The sequence below is a fragment of the Rosa rugosa genome, chromosome 7 (genome assembly GCF_958449725.1).
Source record: "Rosa rugosa chromosome 7, drRosRugo1.1, whole genome shotgun sequence".
Taxonomy (NCBI): domain Eukaryota; kingdom Viridiplantae; phylum Streptophyta; class Magnoliopsida; order Rosales; family Rosaceae; genus Rosa; species Rosa rugosa.
The window spans coordinates 5,653,188-5,674,511 of record NC_084826.1 but is presented as its reverse complement, the minus strand read 5'-3'; the positions used below and the strand labels follow the sequence as shown (position 1 = coordinate 5,674,511).

At 37.4% G+C, this 21,324-nt stretch overlaps 4 protein-coding genes across 4 annotated transcripts; all 4 read right to left on the bottom strand.

Annotated features, from left to right (window-relative positions):
* Nucleotides 1–2,536: 2,536 nt before the first annotated feature.
* On the bottom strand, nt 2,537–3,799 carry LOC133720726 (uncharacterized). The gene has a single exon (XM_062147180.1). The coding sequence runs from the start codon at nt 3,758–3,760 to the stop codon at nt 2,543–2,545; it is 1,218 nt and encodes a 405-aa protein (XP_062003164.1). The 5' UTR covers nt 3,761–3,799; the 3' UTR covers nt 2,537–2,542.
* Nucleotides 3,800–8,541: 4,742 nt separating this feature from the next.
* On the bottom strand, nt 8,542–13,446 carry LOC133721798 (uncharacterized). The gene is made up of 6 exons (XM_062148521.1): nt 12,889–13,446; nt 12,387–12,494; nt 12,222–12,277; nt 10,356–12,110; nt 9,538–9,682; nt 8,542–9,319 (listed from the first exon to the last, which is right to left on the bottom strand). The coding sequence occupies exons 2-6, from the start codon at nt 12,484–12,486 to the stop codon at nt 8,676–8,678; spliced, it is 2,700 nt and encodes an 899-aa protein (XP_062004505.1). The 5' UTR covers nt 12,487–12,494; nt 12,889–13,446; the 3' UTR covers nt 8,542–8,675.
* A 1,418-nt stretch (nt 13,447–14,864) lies between these two features.
* Nucleotides 14,865–19,596, bottom strand: LOC133721526 (ATP-dependent DNA helicase Q-like 1). The gene is made up of 10 exons (XM_062148167.1): nt 19,291–19,596; nt 18,454–18,824; nt 17,905–18,165; nt 17,511–17,679; nt 17,040–17,131; nt 16,874–16,917; nt 16,370–16,484; nt 15,934–16,287; nt 15,434–15,658; nt 14,865–15,320 (listed from the first exon to the last, which is right to left on the bottom strand). The coding sequence occupies exons 1-10, from the start codon at nt 19,403–19,405 to the stop codon at nt 15,213–15,215; spliced, it is 1,854 nt and encodes a 617-aa protein (XP_062004151.1). The 5' UTR covers nt 19,406–19,596; the 3' UTR covers nt 14,865–15,212.
* Nucleotides 19,597–20,453: 857 nt separating this feature from the next.
* LOC133723317 (uncharacterized) lies at nt 20,454–21,180 on the bottom strand. The gene has a single exon (XM_062150130.1). It carries the CDS (start codon nt 21,051–21,053, stop codon nt 20,628–20,630), a length of 426 nt encoding a protein of 141 aa, XP_062006114.1. The 5' UTR covers nt 21,054–21,180; the 3' UTR covers nt 20,454–20,627.
* Between the last annotated feature and the right edge of the window lie 144 nt (nt 21,181–21,324).

The window sequence follows — 21,324 nt, the reverse complement described above, 5'->3', positions numbered from 1 at the left end:
AAGCTGTCAAAATGGCCAGACACTGTGCTGCAATGCATAATTTGCGCATTTCACATGCGCCGAATAAGTTTATCTTGGGCCTAGGAAGTCTTTGGGTTCCCTTTGACAAAGTCAAAAAAAAAAAAAAAACTTTTGGCACTCTATGATATTCCAGAAATATCATATAATACAGATTTGCATTGAAAAACTACTAAATGCCATATATACCATAGATTCAAAGCTATAAAAGCAAGAACATCCATGGGATATGATTTATGATGAATGTGGGGAATGGGACCATTTGTGGTAACAAAAAGCCCGAGTTATGAAAGAAATGCAATGGGACTGAAGATTGAACTATTTGTGAAACTGGATTTTGTGTTTCAAAACAGTTGCTTTCTGTACAGCCCTATACTTTTTTTTATGCCAGCATAATCCATTGTAGGAATGCATAATTAAAATCTGGATAATGAACCCATGAGCAATAATGAACCTGGGGACCATGATGGGATTTTTGCTGCTGTTTTCTCCAGCCTGAAAAATTATGTGTCCCCAGCATAGTAATGGACTTGAGGACCCAAATCAGATCTCAGAGTTACCAATTCTCAAGATTTTCCATCATAGTCGCCCGTTCAGCTTATTTTTTCCGAAGACTTTGAGCATCCAATTCAAAATCGAATTTGGAGTATTCAACTCACAATAGATTTTACATCCAAACAAGGAAAAATTTCACACATGGTCACTCAACTATGACTCATTCGACACTTTAGTCACTGAAGTTTCAAATATATTACTTTGGTCACTCAACTATTACACTGTCAATCACTTAAGTCACCCAAAGAGTATTTTTTATAATTTTTTTTAATGAAAAAAATTAACAAAGTGACTTAAGTGATTGACAATGTAATAATTGAGTGACCAAAGTGATATATTTGAAACTTCAGTGACTAAAGTGTCGAATGAGTCATAGTTGAGTGACAATTTGTGAAATTTTCCCTCCAAACAATATATTCTCGATATAGGTGAATTGTAACGGTGATGTGAGGAGTGGATGAATTGTTTCGGTAACATAGGACTCGACTCGTATGTAACCCAATTTTGATACTATTAGAACATTATAGCATCCAAGTATCCAGCTCAAAAGTTCAAAAAACCAATGGATTCTGGATAAGTACTTTAATAAAGAGTTTGTGCTAGACTTCATGTTATCAACCAAACGTTATTTTCTCAATCTGGATTCTGGTATACTACACTAACAATTTCAATATCTTGAATTATTTTCCAATTCATGGGGTCACTTGAAGAAATTTATATTAATCAAGTTCCCCAAAGAAGCATCCAAAAAGAGATAATATGAGGGATCTTAATTATTTTGACTAGGAACATAGTTCACGAGAATGTCTCATAATCTCAAACTCCTCCTTTATGTCTATGTGAAGGAAGCACCATGTCCCTCTTTGTAAATTAAGATTTCAATTACACTTTAGTAAAGTCCGTATCTCTAATTAGATCTTACCTAGTTCGTAGGTGTAAATGTTTACAAGATAAAAAGCAGAAATGATGCTACTAGTACTAGACAAGTTTGCTTTTTAGAGTCCCCAAACAAGCAACACCATCCAAAAAGCAAGTTGGGTCACCTCAAAAACCCAACTACCATCTAATGCAAATATCCCAACACTACGTGTTCTTAATCACTATCATTCATTTTCCAGATGTCCATTTACTTAATGATGCAATTAAGCCCCAACTACCAAGATATGTGTTATTTCACCCTCTGGGTCACGAGCACAGTGTTCGTGACCCATAGAATGAAAATATACACTATAAAACAGTGAATAGTAAGTGACTCGGTGAGCTAACGGGTGAACGTACTCTTAGAGCCTCGGAAATAATGAAACCCCGGAATCAAGAGCCATTAGATCAGTCGCTGTTTGTGTTTGAGGTGTGTCCTGTACAGTGATCTAATCTTACAATGACTAATCAATGGCCCAACTCCAGAGATTAAGCATAAGTTATAAGTTTTAACAGAAAAAACCTTGATAGTACAAAACCATCTGTACCATATCTAGTTATCATCTAGCTGACCACATCTTTTGTACTGGCTCTCTTAACATGATATAAGGTAAGCAATATCAACTAGATCATGTGGTAGATCTTCGGTCTGATAATTCAGGTTCAGATTCAGTAAAAGTATCCAGAACAAAAGTAATAGATATATATAATCATATATAATTATATAGATTTAATTGATACCAACATCATAACCAGAGTGACAGTGCTACAGAATAATTTACAGTGAGCTAGGGCAAAGCATCATGTTACACATTGTTGCTGGGAATAAAAGAATTATCCCACAATTTCATCATACCCCCACAGACTACTACTGCAGATCTTCTCTTTCAGACAAAAAAAGAGATCTTTAAGAGCTAACCCACCAAGAGGATCACATAAACAATCCTCAACAAAAGAGTAAACAAAAAACCCAAAAAGAAGATTAAAAAAAAAAATCTATACACTTCCTTCCATAACATAAACTTCTTAACTTTTAACCGATTAGTTCTTTTTACCTGGAAGAGACTGGGTTTAGTGCTCTAGCAAACCCAGTACTCATGGCAGCTCCATACCCCTTTGAGCTAAAACCCAAGCATCCAAGCAATCCTTGCCTGTAAGGCAAGTAAGTCTTCTTCCTCATTTCCTCCGCCTGAGCTCTGTTGGCAGTGTAATGCAGCTCGTGAAGCGACGGAGCCATCCGCCGCTTCCCGACTCCGTTGGCTGGTTTCCCGGCCACCGGCTTCTTCCCCGGAGCAGACCCACTTGCCCCCTTCGCTTTCTGGGTCGCGGGCTCCGTCCCCAAATTCAAAGACTCCTTTTGACTCCCTCCCTTCATGGGTTTCTTCTCCTTACCACTACTCGAGAATGAGATTGTGGCCCAGAATTTGTTGTTACTCCTCCCTTCACTTTTACTCCTGTGGAGAAAATCTTTCAGAAACACCCATCTTTTCGAGTTTCTTCCAGCTGAGGATGATCTTGAAGACGAAGCCGACACCGAAGGAGTAGTCTCCAAGCTCCCAACTTCTTCCTCCTCCTCTTCCTCCTCCTCCTCCTCCTCCTCACCATTCTCCGGCTTCTTCTTCTTCTTCCCCAAATCACCCTCCTTCGGATCTTTCGCAAAGCAACAGTCATTATTACTGATTTCATTTTCGCCGTAAATCTCGCAACCAAAGGGCATGTTTCTCATCGGAGACATGGATCTCGTTCTCCGCCGCAGAGACTTGTCCCTCATCCTCAGATCTCTGCCTCTCAGCGGCCCGAACTCGAATAGATCATCCCCATCTTCCTCGTTGACAGCTTGCAACGGCGCCTGGGGCTTTTCCAGGTGGGTGGAGAGCTTCATGGGCCGGATCTTTCCATTCAAGAACAGCTCATCTGCCGAGCTCATCGGCCCGGTCGCAGTAGATCCATTCGACCCGAATCGAGCTGAGAACTCGAACTCCGACGCCGCCGTATCAAACGAAGAAGAGTTGGGTGAGTTGAGTGAATTTGAAGAGAGGACAAAGTGCATTGGGCTCGCCGGTGCACTGTAGAAGAAACCGCTGATGGGTCCGCGGCCGGGGCTGGAGGGAGCGCTGACGTAAGGGGTGGAGCAGTTGCTGTCAATGTCTTCGTAGAAGAAATGGGGGTCGTGGGTTTTGTGGGTTTCGCCATTGCTAGGGTTTGGAAGGTCGAGGTTTGGTTCAGGGGTTGAGCTATGGCCATTGTTGGAGGTTGGTTTGAGCTCCATTATTTTCCAAGAGTTTGTTGAGAGCAGACAGAGATGCTCAGAGAGTCGGAAAATATAGTATGGAAGACTGGGGTGGTAGGATTGGCCCCTAGAGTTGGTGTTTATTACGTTGATGCCATGGGTCTTCTTAACGTCCGTACTAGAGGTCTAATCTTTTTTTTTTTAGTTTATAATTATTTGGGGTTAATTAACTTGACAACCACATCAGTCATAAATTAATTGAAAACAAAAAATGAAATGAAAATGAAATGCATGATTTAGAGTGAGACAGTGGGTGTGAGCTTTTTGGAAAATTCCTAAACTCAAGTAGCAGTCAATATTTTGACACCAAATTGTGAAAACACTTTTGAGGCATTGTGGACCACTAAACCATCTGGTTTTGCTAATAATTGGAACTTGATTAAGAGAATCATAGTTGTCATTAATTTTCTCTCTGTTTTTTGGTTCTTCTTGAGAAAAACTCTTACGTACAAGTGAAAAGCCGAATCAGATATCATATCCAACAGTCATGTGGTTAGTTATATATGACAAAAAAAGAAAACGCTTAAATTACACATGATAATGTACGTGTTGCTTTGTTACTCCAATCTCAGATTCGTCAACGAATATAGGGACAATTGTTAAATGTAAGATTATCTTTGCCTGTTGTAACGTTTTCTTTTTATTCTAATGCTCATTCAATACAAGATTCTGTGTCTTGGCTTGTCTTTGTTTTAGATTTGTAACGCGATAACATTCCATCAGGACACGAGACCTGAGTCTCTGTTCTTATTCTCTTCATAATCGCCTAAGAATCTTACACCCTTAAAAAACTTGACTCAAATATTACAGGTGGAGGAATTACTTATTTCTGGTTAAGGTCATTCTTTGAAAGCAAAAACTTAGACGAATAAATACATCATTGTCAATGAGGTTCAAGTGATATTCTTGTAAACTAAAAAATTATAAAAATCATTATCGACATGTTTCTCAATCCTTATCAAGTATGAAGGATTATTACGTGTAGTTAACAAAGAGTTAGGATGGCGTCATTTTCTTCAGGGGTTGAAATGTGTCCTCATGTAGGAGTCCATGGAATTCATATCATTGAAGATATGGTGAATTATTTTCAAACTGTTTCCCTAAATTCCTACTGGTGAGGTACGCACTGATTACAGGTCTACATCAGAACATATTAACACTTACAAATACTAATTCGTAGAAATACCTCTACCCAGATATTGTACATATTATAAAGTCCATATTTAGTTATTTTCAAGTGCTTATTAAACTAATTAGTCAATGATTAACTACCAACAGATTCAGCAAAACATAGAAAAAAGAAGAGAAGAAAAGTCAACTACTGTAAACCCTAGCGTTGAATGGAATACATTTTCAATTTAAAATGTTTTATTAAACTTAATTATCAAGTGGAGCAGATGTCTAGAATTCTTTCTTCACATACAATCATAGCGAAATTTATACTCAATATTTCTTTTTATGTGTAATGAATTAAATTCATGTTTAGTTGTGCATGCGAAAATAAATATAATCGTTTCATGTGACACACATAATCTTTAATGCAAAATCAATGAATAATATAGACCGAATTTATGTAAATCTTCAAGTAATCCACATGAGATTTGTACCCTAAAACATGGTTTAAGAGACAAAAAATGCATTAGGGGATGAATTATCAGGGAAAGAATGGAAAAGGAAAACCCCATTGAGAGAAGAAAAGGGATCGACTTGGGAAAATGAGAAAGTGGAGCTCAACCTCTTTCAGAACACACAATAATAAATTTCTGGAGGCAGAGACACCAGACATGGCCGCACGTCACCTTATATTATTTACTCTATCTTTGCTTGTTCTCCTCTCCTACCTTTTCCCCTCTTTAATCCTTTCACCTACAAAACACAGACGTTAGAGTACCGCGGCCATGGCCGTCCGATTGTCCTTGAGATCAATGATCCAGTTTCTTTTTTGTTCTTCATCTCCTTTAAACATGTTATTTAATTGTCCACATTTTGTTTTCTGGTGAGTGGTGCCTAAATTTGAGAATAAAAAACACTGAAACGGTTTTGGACATTACCCTTTGATCTCCAAATACAAGGCATATAGCTCTCCTCATAGGATCCTAACCTTTGGCAGCTATTCCAAGGCTAGGGTTCTGCATCTTTAGGTTTAGCCACCAATAGCTATTGTATTTAACAAGTAAGCCCTATGGTTAAAGTATAATATGCGAATCAGAATGAGGATAAATATACTAGTTAACCTAGTAATCTGTAAACATTGTTTGATGGGGTTTCTTTTCAGGTTTCCCTCTACCCAAGAAATAAGAATATTGGTTAAGACGAGAGAGAGAGAGAGAGAGAGAGACAGAATATCAGCATTGGCCATACCCATCTGGTATGGAAGAGACTCAGGAAAGATGCACATCTATATTTTTTGGTTGAAATGGAAAAAGCCGGAAACTACTCGTCAACCTCTTGTGCAATACTATGTTGGTGTACTTGGGGTCAAGAGTGGAGATCAAAACAAAAAATACCGAATCTGTAAAGACTGTAAGAGAATCTCTAACAGATCAAATGAAGACTGATAGTAATAATATCTGATCAAATTTGAAGAAAAATTAAGCTCAAATAGAGTAATGTAAGATTAGACTAAAAACTCAAATAGAGTAACTAAATCCAAATGAAGTTTGATATTACGAATTTATCTAATAATCTAGGGCTTGTCAACAAGACAAGAGCTACACTATCTTTCTTAAAATTTTAGCTGGCATTATTGGAGTAGTAATTAGTCTAATTAGTAGCCAAGTTTCACCTTCACAGTTTCTTTGTACTACCTTTTATTTATAAGTGACTTGCAATGGTGGAATACTATAACAAGTGGGAGATGCATCTTGCTTTGGTGACAAGACCACATCACAAAACCAGTATCAGATTCAAGGCTAGACCACTTAACCACCACGAGGCTGAAAGAGTATGGAAGTATGGATAACAAAAAAGAACCAATCTAGTTTTGACAAAAGACTTGAGCAACCACCATGTGGGTTTAGCCAAACCTGCACATGTTGTGTTTTCTGAGAAATGTGAATCTCGGGTTACTGTACATAAATCACAAAAATGTTATTTTTCACATCCACAAGCTTCTAGTCAATGAGCCATTAAATGATACCCATGAATTTATTCATCAATCATCATCATTAGGGTGTTATAATATAAGGGTTTTGCATACAATCAACTTTTGGCATCCATGAATTTCCATACCAGCAAATCCAGCAATCCATGGTGGTTGTAGCTTTAACTTTATAAAGATGTAGGCTTTCTTAGGCACTACATCAATGAAAATGAGGTAACACTGATATGAACTCTTTTGTTTGTATCTAAACAGAAATGCAGAACTAATCACTCAAAGAAGTAGAAAGCAGGCCCCCACTTGAATAACCATCTTGATGTGCCTTTGCAAGCTTTTGGTGACACATGATTATCAAGATGATAGATTCTTCATGATGGGTCTATTGTGGTATTTACTATTTGGTTTGTTAAGATTTGGACAATCTTTTCCCTGCCAAGGTTAACCTCTTTAGAAATCTGAAGTCAATGAGAGGAATTTTTACATATTTCAAGTCTTCTAAAAATCAGTTAAATTAAAAATTATTCAGCTATTTGATTACTATAATCTATTTCTGTTTCGGATGGCCAAACCATTTTCATTATAAGTATTTTGAAGAGATAATTTTAAGAAGAAAAAAAAGAGACAAGGATTTAGGTTATTGAGATTGTATTGTGTGTGGTTTTGCAGTGTCAATTAAATGTAGTGTCTGGCTTTTTTGTGGGTTATATAGCAAATATGTAACCACCGAGTACATTAGTTGTTATAGCAGCCCCATAAATGTTGGTCTGTGTTTGCTACTTTGCTATATAAAGGCATAAAGCTTAGGTCTTCTTTTAACATGTTATGGTATAAATGAGAAGTTACTGTCCTGCAACCCAAGTAATTAATAGTCATCTTCAATGTGGTGAACTTATTAGGAAAATGCTGCTGCTGTTCAATTATACAGATAGCCTTGTCTCCCGCAAGGAGGAATTGCACTTGAAGACTATGACACTTCGTTTTCAATTGGTTCAATAAGATCCTTCTAGCTGCACAACTCTGCTTCTCTGACCCAATAAAATTGCATCACACTTGGTTCTGGTTCAGTTGCTTCGGTTTTTAGTTACAGAACTAAGGGAACAAGTATCTGGGTTAAAGTTTGTTCATTTTCCCCTAAATGTTTACTGCTCTTGTTATTGGAGACTTTTCATTTGGGGTAAATGCCTTTTTCTTGGAGGCCATGACAGTTTCTCCGGAACCCTATTTTACCATGGAAATTTACTCTACAACTCTACTAGTCAATTTCTAGTCTGAGCAGTACTGGACCCTTCACTGGCCAGAGGTCAGATTGGTACCATTGCAAAGCTTGAAAGTACCAGAAATCACATGGTTCATTGATGAGATAAAGGGTCCTGACAACAGACCTTAGTCTAATTTACTGTTCCTAACAAACCCAGGATCCTCAAAAGGTATCTGAGAGGTTAAAGATGGAATCTTTTGTGTAGTAACTTTACACAACTTTACATCCCGTAGATATTGCACTGTGCAGCAGTAATAATAAATATGAAAGCTCCACCAGACCAGTACTTTTGGAGTAAGGTATACCGTATAACCTTCCCATAACTCCCAGTAAAATAATAAGAAGTTCTATACTACTCGAAATTACACGATGACGATATACATAATGTGCTGTAGATTCTCAGCAAAGATAAAATAATGACTGACTGAAAATTAGATCAGAAAAAAGATTATCATACATTATCCACCAGGTAAATTATTCAACCTGCTATGATACATTGCAATGAACTTCATAGTACAAGGTCACCTTAGGAGGGTCTAATACAGCAGAAAATCAGATACTAACTCATCTACTAAACAACCTAGTATTCCCTTCTCAATCTCTACAGCTTCCTCAAATGCTTCAATCTCAAAGTCGAGCCATCTCCCACGCTGAGTGCTCATGTCCTTGTCGACAAGGTCATCGGCCATCAAGTCCCCCATATTTTTCCAAACCGAAATCTCTTTATACAGTTCCTCAGCCAATGATTCCTTCCTCTGCGACAATGTCTCCCATCTATCCCATGCTTTCCAGCTTCCAACAACAATTTGCCTGCATCTGTTGTGCAGGCTTTCGTTTACACTGTCAAACAAGAGCTTCTGCTGGAGCTTCGGATACTCTTCTTGATAGTGTAAATTATCAAAGAGATTTGGGGAAATAGCATAGTCGGCATCACCCAATGCAAAATCTTCAATCACTAAGTCCACCTTGCTAAGTATATACTGCACATATTCTCGTTCCCAATCGTTTGATTGATTGGGAGAATGAAAACCAAATATTCTAGTCATATTTTTTCCACTCACTTCCCAATAGAAGGCCGAGTCAGATAACTCGGAAGCACCACATGGTTGGATTTCAAATGTGGAGAATAAATTGATTTGATCTTGAGCTTGAGCAAATGAACACCTCTCACTCTCACATCCTGTAAATGGAGAGCATAATACACATGTTCAGTCATTTTTCTTTCAGAAGTGCATGTATTCTTTCAAAATATTGTAATATATGCGGACCATACAAGAGCCTTCACCAAGCTTGTCTTCTCTAATTATACCATAGGGAAAATTTTGTTTTTTTTAATCGACACTTATGTTTATGAATGTATGTACTGAAAGGTAAAATATAAAGGAAGAGTAAATCTACCATTGGCACTGCTTCTGTTATCTGTGCAGCTTCCACTCTCAAATGAGGGTCCAAAAACTGAAACTGGGTTAAGATGATAATTAAAATCCTTTCCAGTTCCACTGTTTTTGCTGCTACTGCTACACTCTTCCATCCCTTCTGGTCCCTGAAATTGTTCAACAGAACGTGATTAGCGTCTTCATGATGCAAACATGATAACTCGGCTCTTTTGATGAAAGGCATGTTCAAATTTATTGCAACTAATTGAAATAGTATATCCTTCAGCAATAACTTCTTGATCAAATGAAGATTACTAATACTAAAGCTAACTTCATCTCTAACATCTTCGCTCTGTATAGGGCATTTGAACTTTAATAGAGAACCTAGACTGGTGAAGTATGATTTCATATTTTAAAAATGCATATATGATTTTAATTTGGCAACAAAATAAATTGCTTTACGGTCTGGTTGCCAAAACTAATCCAGTCTGAATGGTCTAATATCTTGTTTAAGTGATTGCATCTGTGCAGGACCTACCCACAACCCAAATATTCATCCACATGATAAATAATTTGCTCAAGTTATCAGAAGGAGTTTTAGGAACAACATTTGATTCGATCATTGTTTATTTATTACCGCAACTAACTGATGTACATATTTAGTTTCTGGGTTCAAGGAAAACCACCATTTAAACATTTAGCAGAAACAATTAAGTCCTTTGAAACACCTTAAAGTCCTATGTCACTCCATCTTAAAAAAACAAGGATACAGATCATGATTCAAGAACATTAAGAATAAAACAGTAGCAGGAGAAAAATTTAAACACAAAAGAAACAAACCTGCCACTTTTGGTTTACATCAGGTGACGGAAAATCAAAGTCCGCTATGTCATCAACTTTATCTCTGAGCAAACCAAGTTCGAACTTCTTGCCTCTTGATGTGGTGCTTGCCTCACTGGAAACCAAATCTTGCAAGCTAGACGAAGAACTAGCAGAAGTCCCTTCACCAAACAGGTTATGCTGAGATGACTCAACTTTGCATGTCAATTCTTGAAGCTTTTGTTCCAAAAGAACACTCAAAGCATCACCACCAATCACATTCAATCCAGGTGAAGAAAATGTAAAATGCTCTGGGTAGCTGTGCTGATCATTATTACCAAAAGAATCAATACAAAATCTGTTATTCATACTCACAACTTGGCCAGTGGACTGCAATTCAGAAATGGATTTTTTCAGGGGAGACGTGAATGTAAATGAAACAACATCCATGTCTTGTTTTCTATTATCCGTGCACAAATTGGTGTACCCCTCCATTGCAACATTACATTTTACAGACCTTTCATCCTTACCGATCAATCCATTATCAGCAGCAGTTTCTTCTAAATGAAAGTCCTGACTAGCAGACCGTATCTTCCCAGACACATCTTTAACTGTGGAGAATGAGAAGTCCTTTCCGGTAGCAGTTGCCACTGAGCCCATCTTTCTTGATCCAGTTTCAGAGTTTATAAGAACCTTATTTACAGTCCTATTTGGCCGACTAGAGCCATTAGTTGACCGCATTCTTCTAGAAGGTTGATTAGGAACCACATTCTTTGAAGTCATTTTATCTCTGTTAGATACACAATTCTGCTTCTGGTTGTTCTGCTTGAGAACACTTTTGTTGCTGACAGCAGAAGTTCTCTTATGCACAGGTCTCTGTGTGCTTTGCCGGCTCTTGGAGAACTCAATTTGTTTGACCTCATTCTGTTCCTTCTGGTCTGCGAAACTCCTATTACTGAGAGGAGGGGACCCTTCCTTTCTCTGAACATTGGCCTTTGCTTGTACTGCAAGTGGTACGGCTTTTCCCTTATTCCTTATATCATTGTAATTCTGTTTTTCTGAATCCACAGAAGCCTTGGGTACTGGTACATTATCTGACCCATTATAGCTCCTGTAACCAGGCCTTCCTTTCATATATTTAGTATCACTAGGTCCCTTGGGTCGTTCAGGTCTTGATACTTTAGACACAACTTCCATTTTCTCTTTCAAATCCCGAATTCTCAATGGAATTGAAGATGATCTCATAGATGACATTTCGCTCTTGGAAGATTCTCTAGGACTTGTCTCAATCATCTTTGCAGCTGCTTCCATTATGTAAGCTGCATTCTTTGTTGGGATGAAGCCAGGAGTCTTGATAGGTGACAAAAGCTTATGGTGAGTAACTGGAATTGACTTGGCTGATTTTGGAGGCAAGACTTCTGTTTGAAATCTCTCAATTGGCCGGTTTTGCACCCTCTGTGCCCTAGATTCTACAGGATTCCTTGAAACTGTATCCAGCTTGTTGGGCATATTCATGTAATCCATGGCATAAAAATCACCCCACAAATTAGGATTGACCCTGTCATGATGAGGTACTCTAAGTGAGTGGGAGTCGATTGATAAGGTAGAAGATGAATCAGTAACCGTTGAAGTTGGCAATGAATCAAGACCCATTAATCTAGCAACTACCCCAGGGGCTCTACTCCCACCTCCTTCATCACTAGTCACTGACGAAGCACAATTCCAATCGCTGCTTCCTTTATTACTTGAACTTGCTCCTTTCTCATCCACCTCAACCTGGAAATATACCCATAGTATAAAAAAACCAGATTCTTACCAACTATACCAAACAAACAAAAAAAACACAAGAGGAAGACAAAAATGAGAGGGTAGAGAATCATTTCCTACCCTATTGAGCCGTGTCTGCGAGAAATTCTCCACATTCTCTTTTCCTTGCTGTGATCCTTTACAGTCAAAATGGCATTAAAGTAAGGATTATGATCAACTAAGAAACACCTACTGAACAAATATGCAAGACGCATACCCAAACATACATGAGAAGTTGATACCTACCTGATGATTCAGAATTGCTGGAGAAGAGCTTCTTCCGAGATTTGCCATTCCAATCAAATAAATTGAAAAACCCTTTTGAACGTTTTTTCTCAACCTCCATTTTCTCATCTGCAAACCCATAAGAGTTGGTGATTTTAACTAAACAATGTTACTAAACAGAACCCATGTTGCAATTTATACAAGAATTTGCCATGCTTCAAACCTTTAGATTGCAAAATCCGACCCAACAAAGAATGTGCAATAGAATCGAAATAGCACAATATCAACAATTACTTATCGCAAGATCAACACTACCTACATTGCTCTGTCACAAATTAAAAGAACCCATTAACTCCTAAAGCTCCATTTTCAGAAACATATAGACAATAATGACCATTCAAAATTTGCTTACATAGTGCCACATTATTGAAATCAAGAACAAATCAAATCAGAATAAACCACTAAGGACATTTTCAAATGAAAAGAAAGTACAAACCACAAACCATTTCAGTCTCAGTCTTACCTAAAATTCCTCCATCTGCCAAAGGCGCATTCTCCAAACTTCAAAGCTCACTCCTTTACTTCACAGAAACAACAAATCACTCAAATCTCAAACTAGCCAGAATCAGAAACCAAGATTTAAACACCTTTATTCAAATGGGTACCCTCCAAACCAATCTAAACCACACCCAAGAACCCACATTCCCCAAAACCCAAGTTCCTCTCTTTTCTCTATTTGGGGTTAGCCCTTTGCACTAAATAACAAGCACAGTGGGAAATGGGGAAGACAATAAGGATCTGAAAGAGTAAAGAAAGAAAAAGTTCGAGTCTTTAAAAATGTGAGGAAGAGTCAAAGTGGGAGAACCAAACTTGCAGAGAGTGAGAGACAGAGTGACCCAAGAAAATAGTAAAGGTTTTAAATTGAAGAACAAGAAAGGTCTGAGTTGAGTAAAGAATCGAAAATGAGAAGAAGAAAGAAACACAGAACAGAACAGAACAGAACAGTGGTGGTGATGAGAGCTGTTCTGTTGAGTGGCTGATGAGACCTGTGAAGTATCAAAGATTTCAACTTTTTTCTTTTGGGAAATATTTTTACTATTTTTGATGTACCCACTAACTTATCAGTGCCATGCCACGTGTACTTATTCTTTTGGACGAAATTTCAGTCCCCATTTGGGGAATTGCCTTGATTGGAGTTCAAAAGGAAACTCATTCTCCAAAGAAACAAAAAAGAGTTCAAAGGGAAAGTGGGAAACTTCTTCTTCCTCCAATTTTTAATTTTAATTTTTCATGGAAAATGAGGTAAACTTTGCTTGGACATGATCTAAATGTGTAATTTTCGTGCCTCGGCATGTGCATCAATGAAACTGTCTTTTCAGTCAAAGATTTGGAAATTGAAAAATTGATCCATAAAAAACACAAATAGAAAATACAAGTTTTGATCACATAATTTAAGCACATTATAAAACTGTTTTGATGAAATTGAGAGATTGACAAATATCAACAATGACGATCACCTCATGAATGTTATGTGACAATTTTTTTATTTTATTTTTTGAAAGCACTATTTTTTTTTTTTCGACTCAAGAAATAAAATTGTAAATCATCTATAATCATGATCGGCTATGATATCATTCGAGGCATGACTAAAGCACCCATCTATGCAACCAAAAATGTATTGTACATTATTGATCTACAAACATTACACCAGGAGAGTAATAAGAGATTAAAGGATAATGAAGTGGTCCAAAAATGGGTTTCTGTTGTAGCTCTCCTTCATCAGAGCTGTACCTTGTATCTTTTAATTCACAGTTTTTGGAGGGTGATGGGTGGCGACCTTAAGCATGTTGCCAACTTCAAAGCTTTTCTTTGCTGCTTGTTCATATTCATGCTACAGGTCCACTCAAAATTCATTGTATAAAAAATCTGCAATAATTTGACAAAGAAACAGCATTAGTTTTGCTCTGTCATGGCGAGATTTTGTGGCATCACTCACTAAAACAAATGAGTGGCCTGTACTTGAATCCCTTTCACATTCAGAGAGGGGGAAAGACCAAAACAAATGACTTCAGAGTGGTTGGATTTCAGAGACAATGAGTCCCACGCCAACATATTATTTTAGGGTTGTTAGTATGTCATGGTCTACTAGAATCTAAGGATTTCTTAATTATCATTATTACATTAACAAAACAATATTATGTTAATCACAATGGTTGCATGTGCCTTTTGTCAAAATCCCCCAGATCTTTCTTGTTTGTGGATCATACTACTTAGATCTTATACTTGATCAAACTGAATAAGTATTTTTCCATAACTACAAAACCGACACTGTGACAAATTGACAAGACATTTGGGTTGGCAATGGCATGGCAATAAATTAGTAATTGAAGTTGCCTAAGGTCAATAGGCAAAGGCTCGTGAAGAAGAACCACAAAACCTTGTTTCTGCTTATTGAAAGATTGTGACTCGAGTACAGCTCAGCTTCTGTAACCATAAATCCAAATGAACACAGTTATTGAATCTTCTATTAAACAAAGTGATAAGGGGGGAGGGGGATTCGAACTTTGAATCTCGAGAGTAGGGGTAAATTGACATAATTTCGTCATATCAGTCATCAATTATACAGGACATAAAATTTGAACGGTTCTGAGCTAAACAAATCAGTGCTGATACAGACATTGAAAAACCTACTTGACAAGCACATAGAATGCTACATACATGACAGGTAAAATCTGAAGATCAACATATTCTTTACTTACATCATATGCAGACACCATGGACCAAATTAGCAAACTAATGTCTGATACTCTGATGACAATGAAGTTGAAATCAGCGTCAAAAACATAACTAGGAAGTCTTGAGACAGTTATCACAAGGATTAGATCCATTTTTGCAGGCGTTTTCATCAAAAGACTCTCCGAAGTGTTTGAGCAACATTTGTCTCCGACACTGAGCCTATATATATCAAATCAAAGAAACCAACAACATTTCCCGTCAGTATAAGTGACATAAAGAAAAAGGGCTAGAATTACTTTGGTCAATGTAAGAATAAATATCGAAGTTAACACCTTTAATTCACAATACTCTTGCATTTTCTGAGCTTGAGCCATAGCTGCCTTGAAGCTTTGACTTTTAAATCCTTGTCCGTTTCGCAACATACATACAACCCGACTAAAATCCTTCTTCTGGTACAGGACAATGCATGCTGAAGGAAGATCATCTCTGCCAGCCCTTCCAGATTCTTGATAGTAGCTTTCAATGGATTTGGATAGACTGTTGTGTATAACAAAACGCTAGAGAAAGGGAATAAAAGAATAATTTCAAAAGTAGGTCAAATATATGTGTGCTAAAAGCATGATTTTCAGGTGACAGAAAGTATGATGGTGCATGAGTATAGCAAGAAGCACAAATGATGTCTAAAAGTAATTTTCCAGTTTGGATGCTCCTGTCACTCTATAGAGAGAACATTTTCTTTCGTGAAATACAGATTTTGCAAATGACCAAGCAGCATTTTTAAAATATACAAAAGAGCGACAGAGTTAGAAAATGCAAAGTTATGTGGACTTACAACATCTGGCTTGTCTATTCCCATCCCAAAAGCAATTGTAGCACATACAATTTGGATCTCTCCTGTGTACCATTTCTTTTGGACAGCAACTCTTTGGCGAGCTGCCATCCCGGCATGGTAATGCGCTGTCTTAATCTTAAATTTCTCATTCAGATATTTTGAAACCTCAACAGATTCACTTTTGGAGAGGCAGTATATAATTCCACACTGGTTCTGAAAACGGCTCATCAATAGTTGCCCAAGCTGCTTTAGTGCTTCCTTTGCCTTACCAATCACTTCATATTTCAAATTGGGTCTGTCAAAGCTCCTTTCAAGGACAAGAGCATGGGGAATTTTCAAAATTTTTAGTATGTCCTGCAAAGCATCCACGGAAACATCTTTACTTCATACAGGAGATAAAAGCAAATCCACAAATTCATAATGGCAATCAGCTTACCTTACGAACTGGATGGGTTGCAGTAGCAGTCAATGCCATCACCGGAACATCTCGGAATTTCTGCTTAAGACAACCTAATCCCTTGTAATCTGGACGAAAATCATGTCCCCATTGGCTAGGAAGAATGATTGGAGAATATAAAAAGAGATTAGGGGAATGCTTTTGTTAATAAATAGTTTTGTAAGAGCAGCCAATATAACATCTATTGTTCAGGAGTTTAGGACCACTATAACAAATATTCATATCATGAACTAAGCCAAAAACCAGACATATAACTACTCTACCTCCTCTATTTTTATTGGTTTTATTGGAAATTCTTATGTATCTTCTGTTTACTATTTGTTGGAAACGGTTGTTTGACTTATGTATGGCATACAATGCGAGACAATGGACCATAAAACAGGTGTAAGGAGCAGGCTTTTCTACAAGGATGGACAATCCCAGATAAAAGTATCCCGCTGATAAGCCAAACAATCACCATTGAGACCAAAACAAAGGAAATACCTTACGCAGTGCGCTTCATCAACAACAAATCCTGCTAGCATCCCCTGCAATTTAGTTCAAGCACCAATTACATACATTACAAAACATATGAGTTTTTGAGAGCTACTGCCAGTAAACATGTCAACATGGTATCGATACAATCAGTCCATAACCTGAAAAACCTCACCTTCAAATGCAAGCATTCTAGAACCTCAAGGAAACATGAGCTTCCAGCAATTCTCTCAGGAGTCACATACAGAAGCTTGCATGATGGCTTATCTTTCCTATAAACAAGAAAATGAAAGATAAATATAAGAAGGTACTCATTGAGTAACCGAGTATTGTATGTACTTTTATCTTGGCAAGACTCCAAGCGCGCTAAAGATTGAAGCAAACATAAATGTTATGTGTAATTCTTATGGTGCATAGAAACTGTTTTTATTTTTTATTTTTTAAGAAAATTGGTGGAAGAAAAGAAAGCAACATCAAAACCATATCTTAAGAACATAAAAGTACACATGAAACTCCCCAGAGTCCCAAAAGTCCAAAACAAGTTTGTCATTGGGGGATTTATATATTGATCTTGAACTGAGAAAAATTATATATTTATATAAAGGAAACTAAAAGTGACTTATTTATTCAAAGAAAAGAAAAGAACCTTGCCTCAGCTCTTGGAGTACAGCTGCTGCTTGGGAAGCAGTTTGCTGAGAATTCAAAAAAGTTGCTGGTATACCAAACTTGAGGTTCAGAGTTACTATCTGATCCTGAATAAGAGAAAGCAGTGGAGAGACAACTATTGTCACACCTGGTTTCAGGGTTGCAGGAAGCTGTGCAAAACACAACAATATACATGAGTAAATAACTGTTTCTAATACTGAACTACTTGAACAACTATTAGTCATTTAAGGAGCTAGTTATCAACATCCAACTTATTAGGTTACTGCAAAAAAAATATCAAATGGATTAATTTGTAAAAAAATTCAAGATTACAAACAGATAAGCAAGCAAAGTCCCGCAGATATAGCCATATTCTATAGGAAAAGAGACATTACCTGGTAACATAAGCTTTTACCCCCTCCAGTAGGCATTAGGATAAAGCAATCTTGCTTTGCCATGGCTGCTTTACAAGCCTGATGCTGCAATGGTCGAAAGGTCCTATTACCAAATATTACAACATTGGCCAGCTCAGCATCATCCAGCAACTGTAGTTCTTCATAAGGAAGAGTCTTAAATTCATCCTTTGCTGTTCGAACACACTGCTTCTTACTAGAAATTGATGGAACTCTGTCTCGACTAATGGTGCTTTCACAACCCTACAACAAAAACAAACTACTTCAGCATTTGGCACTATTTCTTTATTTTGTTTTTTTAGACACAACACCTCAGGGGATGTACAGGATTTCATAAGTAAGTTTATGATGGGCCTGTCTTAAGGTTATTTATTTTCGTTTGGGATTGTGATTAATACTTCCTTGCAAACATTAACTAAAAATAACAGAAAACTGCCACAACATTCAAAAAGCTGAAATCAGATTACAGACTGATAAAAAATTCCTACAGAAATCAGACTAACGAGTGAAAACAGGAAAAGTTGTTCTTACCCTTGATCTTTCCATATTCTGGGGTAGGGCAGAATTGCTCTGCACAGGACATGAAGAAGACAAGGATCCATATGTTCTTCTTAATGGAGTTCTTAATTCAAAGTCTTCACTGTCACTCGAATCCAGGACCAACAAATTTGGGTACTTTTGACGTTCAAGTGAATCTTCTGGCATGTTGGTTTTGGCACTAGCATTATCATCGTTACCTGCTTCATTACCATTTCCAAACATGTTATTCAATGCTCCACAAGCTTCAGACTCCATTGCTTGTAAATCATCCCATTCTTCAGTGTCTTGAACGGATTCAGCTAGTTGTGAAAGAAACTCATCACCGCAATGCTCCACAGTAATAAAATCTAGGCCATCTTCACCTAAACAGAAGACCAAAGAAGCAGATAACCAAACAGTAATTTGGTCTAAAAAGTAGTCCATTTCAATACAAGGAAACCGAAACAAAATGTTTCTTACAACATAACAACAAAGTCATTTCCCACAAATCACTTAATTTCTAAGCACATTTCTACCAAAATAGACACAATTCATCTTCTCAGACACATTCAAATCCAGAAAAGCACCCTAAATAATGAACTTCACCTGAACTTCAACAGTACTTTGGTATAAAAAGTAAAAAGCTTTCCATACTAGTTAACATTCCCACCAAAAGAACACACATTGGAATCAAAAGAAGCACAACCCAATTCGATTCCCAATCACTTCCATCTAAAAAACTTTAACTAAAAGCAAAACCCACCAAAATTAAGCACCCAAAATAAGCAAGTCTTTCACTTTCGTACTGAAAATCGAAATGGGTATTAGACTAGCGACGAAAACGAGTACCGTAGAGATCAACCATACGATCCAAGCACTTGTTGGCCGATTCTTCATCGAACCCAAAATTAAGAGCCAAACTTAACAGTCGAGCTTTCTCCATTTCCAGATCGTGGCCGCCCATCCTTGTCCGATTTCTCGATTGCTGATTGGGAATTAGGGATTGAAAGCTCTTATCTCCCGCGCTAAATTTGCTTAAATAAGGCGCCAAAATGAGATACTCTTCTTGCTTCCTAGTGGGCCTCCTCTAGTTTTCTTCAACAAAATTTGTTGGTTCCTTTTTTGTTATATTTTTTCATCTGAAACTCAGATTAGAGGTAAATGCTCATAAACGGTTAACCGTATGACTACACCAGTTACAATCCTATAACAATGTTTTTGACAACATATCGGCACAAGTCTCTCACTTATAATCGAGAGACAGTGAGTTCGACTCAAGAATGATTGGTTATTGTTTAGCTTGAAAAATAACAAAATTTTTCTCAATTGTTGTCTTATCGGCACAAGTCTCTCACTTATAATCGAGAGACGGTGAGTTCGACTAAAAAATGACCGGTTATTGTTTAGCTTGAAAAATAACAAAAATTTTTCCGATCGTTGTCTTATAGACTCTGATTTTTAATTCTCATGCATGGTCTTTTACTCTTTTTGGGTAGTTAACGAGAAGTGAAAGAAAGTAGAAGCTTGAAGATAATTGGAGTGTACAAATGTGGAAAATGGGTTTGTAGAAATCACTACCTCGATCAATATCTTAGTTAAATTTGTAACTCTACTATTATTCGACGTGTCTTGTAGCGGTGTCTATTAATTGGTTGCATGACTAAAGTCTAGAGGATCACATCGCATAGTGTGGTCGCGGTCGATATCTTCAATTTCGTAAAATGATGCTCTATGCATGACCTTAAATCTCAAGTTAGTAATAGGGCCCTGCCAGGGCAATAACCACAAATTTACCCAATTCAAAAGCTTAAACTATTAAGAAGATTATCGAGTATTACAATTTTTGGCGGTTGTATAATCACAATGATTCAAGTAGTTGGGAGATTTTGCATATTAAAATGACTCTGAATCCATCACTATATTCAAAACTCGAGTCTATAATCTTTTCTATATAAAATTCCAACGTTTTATTTAGTTGCAAACTTGTAATTCAATCATACAAACCCTTAACGTATCAATAAAGAACAAAGAGAATGATCCCAATTAATTATAGAACATTCGGGGGAAGCATGTTGAGAACCAACTTGCTTTACTTACATTGCATGAAAAACTAATCATGAAAACTCTACCGTCCTTCTCATACAATTCAATTACACAAATCTTTGATCCATTGATCAATCAAAGTTTCAAAAGTTACTTACAATTTCAAGGCATTTCTTCTTGAACCAGCGGTACCCTTTCTTCAACGACATCTTCATCTTCCCTTCAGCACCATACAACTTATATTTAGCAACCCTTCCTCTTCTCTTAATCTCTGCATCATTCCACCACAATTTGAACGGCTTATTCTTCGACCTAGGCACCTCCAGCACCTCTCTATTTGGCTCTGCCTTCCCAAACCGGCTTTCATCACGTTGTTGTTGTCGTCGTCTAACCCTTTCTATAAGGAAGGGAGGAGGATTAACAGAAGGAGGAGCCCATGACAAGTACTGAGATGAATTGTACCTGTCTACGTACATTGTGCTGTAGTTTTCGGTTAATCTCCTCACGTTCACCATCTCTAGGTTCCGGCCAGTTCCCGCATAGGAGCGGTACTGGATCTCCTCCACCATACGGGGCGGCCGGCTCTCTCCCTCTCTGTCTCTCTGGAGATATCTCCTCCTATATGATTGAGAGAGACAGAGAGAGAGGCAGGAAGAGGGGCTCAGAGACTCATTGATTGTGAGCAATAATAGGGTTTTGTTTTCCTCCTTTATAATACATGAAAGGGTGGTGGAGAAGTGATTAGAGTCTCCCGTCTTCTGTTGAAGACAGACGCAATTTTTGTTGGTGCAAGTTTGTTCTGGTTCACAGTTTTTTTAGTGCCATGTCAACATGGTTAAA

Bases quoted from the DNA above. Each gene is read 5' to 3' on its own strand.
- LOC133720726 (XM_062147180.1), bottom strand. From the start codon at position 3,760: ATGGAGCTCAAACCAACCTCCAACAATGGCCATAGCTCAACCCCTGAA.
- LOC133721798 (XM_062148521.1), bottom strand. From the start codon at position 12,486: ATGGAGGTTGAGAAAAAACGTTCAAAAGGGTTTTTCAATTTATTTGAT. The intron at 12,278-12,386 runs GTAGGTATCAAC...TTGACTGTAAAG, and splicing joins CAGCAATTCTGAATCATCAG to GATCACAGCAAGGAAAAGAG. The intron at 9,320-9,537 runs GTAGATTTACTC...CTCCATTTACAG, and splicing joins TAACAGAAGCAGTGCCAATG to GATGTGAGAGTGAGAGGTGT.
- LOC133721526 (XM_062148167.1), bottom strand. From the start codon at position 19,405: ATGGGCGGCCACGATCTGGAAATGGAGAAAGCTCGACTGTTAAGTTTG. The intron at 18,825-19,290 runs GTACTCGTTTTC...TCTTCTGTTTAG, and splicing joins TCGTATGGTTGATCTCTACG to GTGAAGATGGCCTAGATTTT. The intron at 16,485-16,873 runs GTATTTCCTTTG...CATTCTTCCTAG, and splicing joins GATGAAGCGCACTGCGTAAG to CCAATGGGGACATGATTTTC.
- LOC133723317 (XM_062150130.1), bottom strand. From the start codon at position 21,053: ATGGTGGAGGAGATCCAGTACCGCTCCTATGCGGGAACTGGCCGGAAC.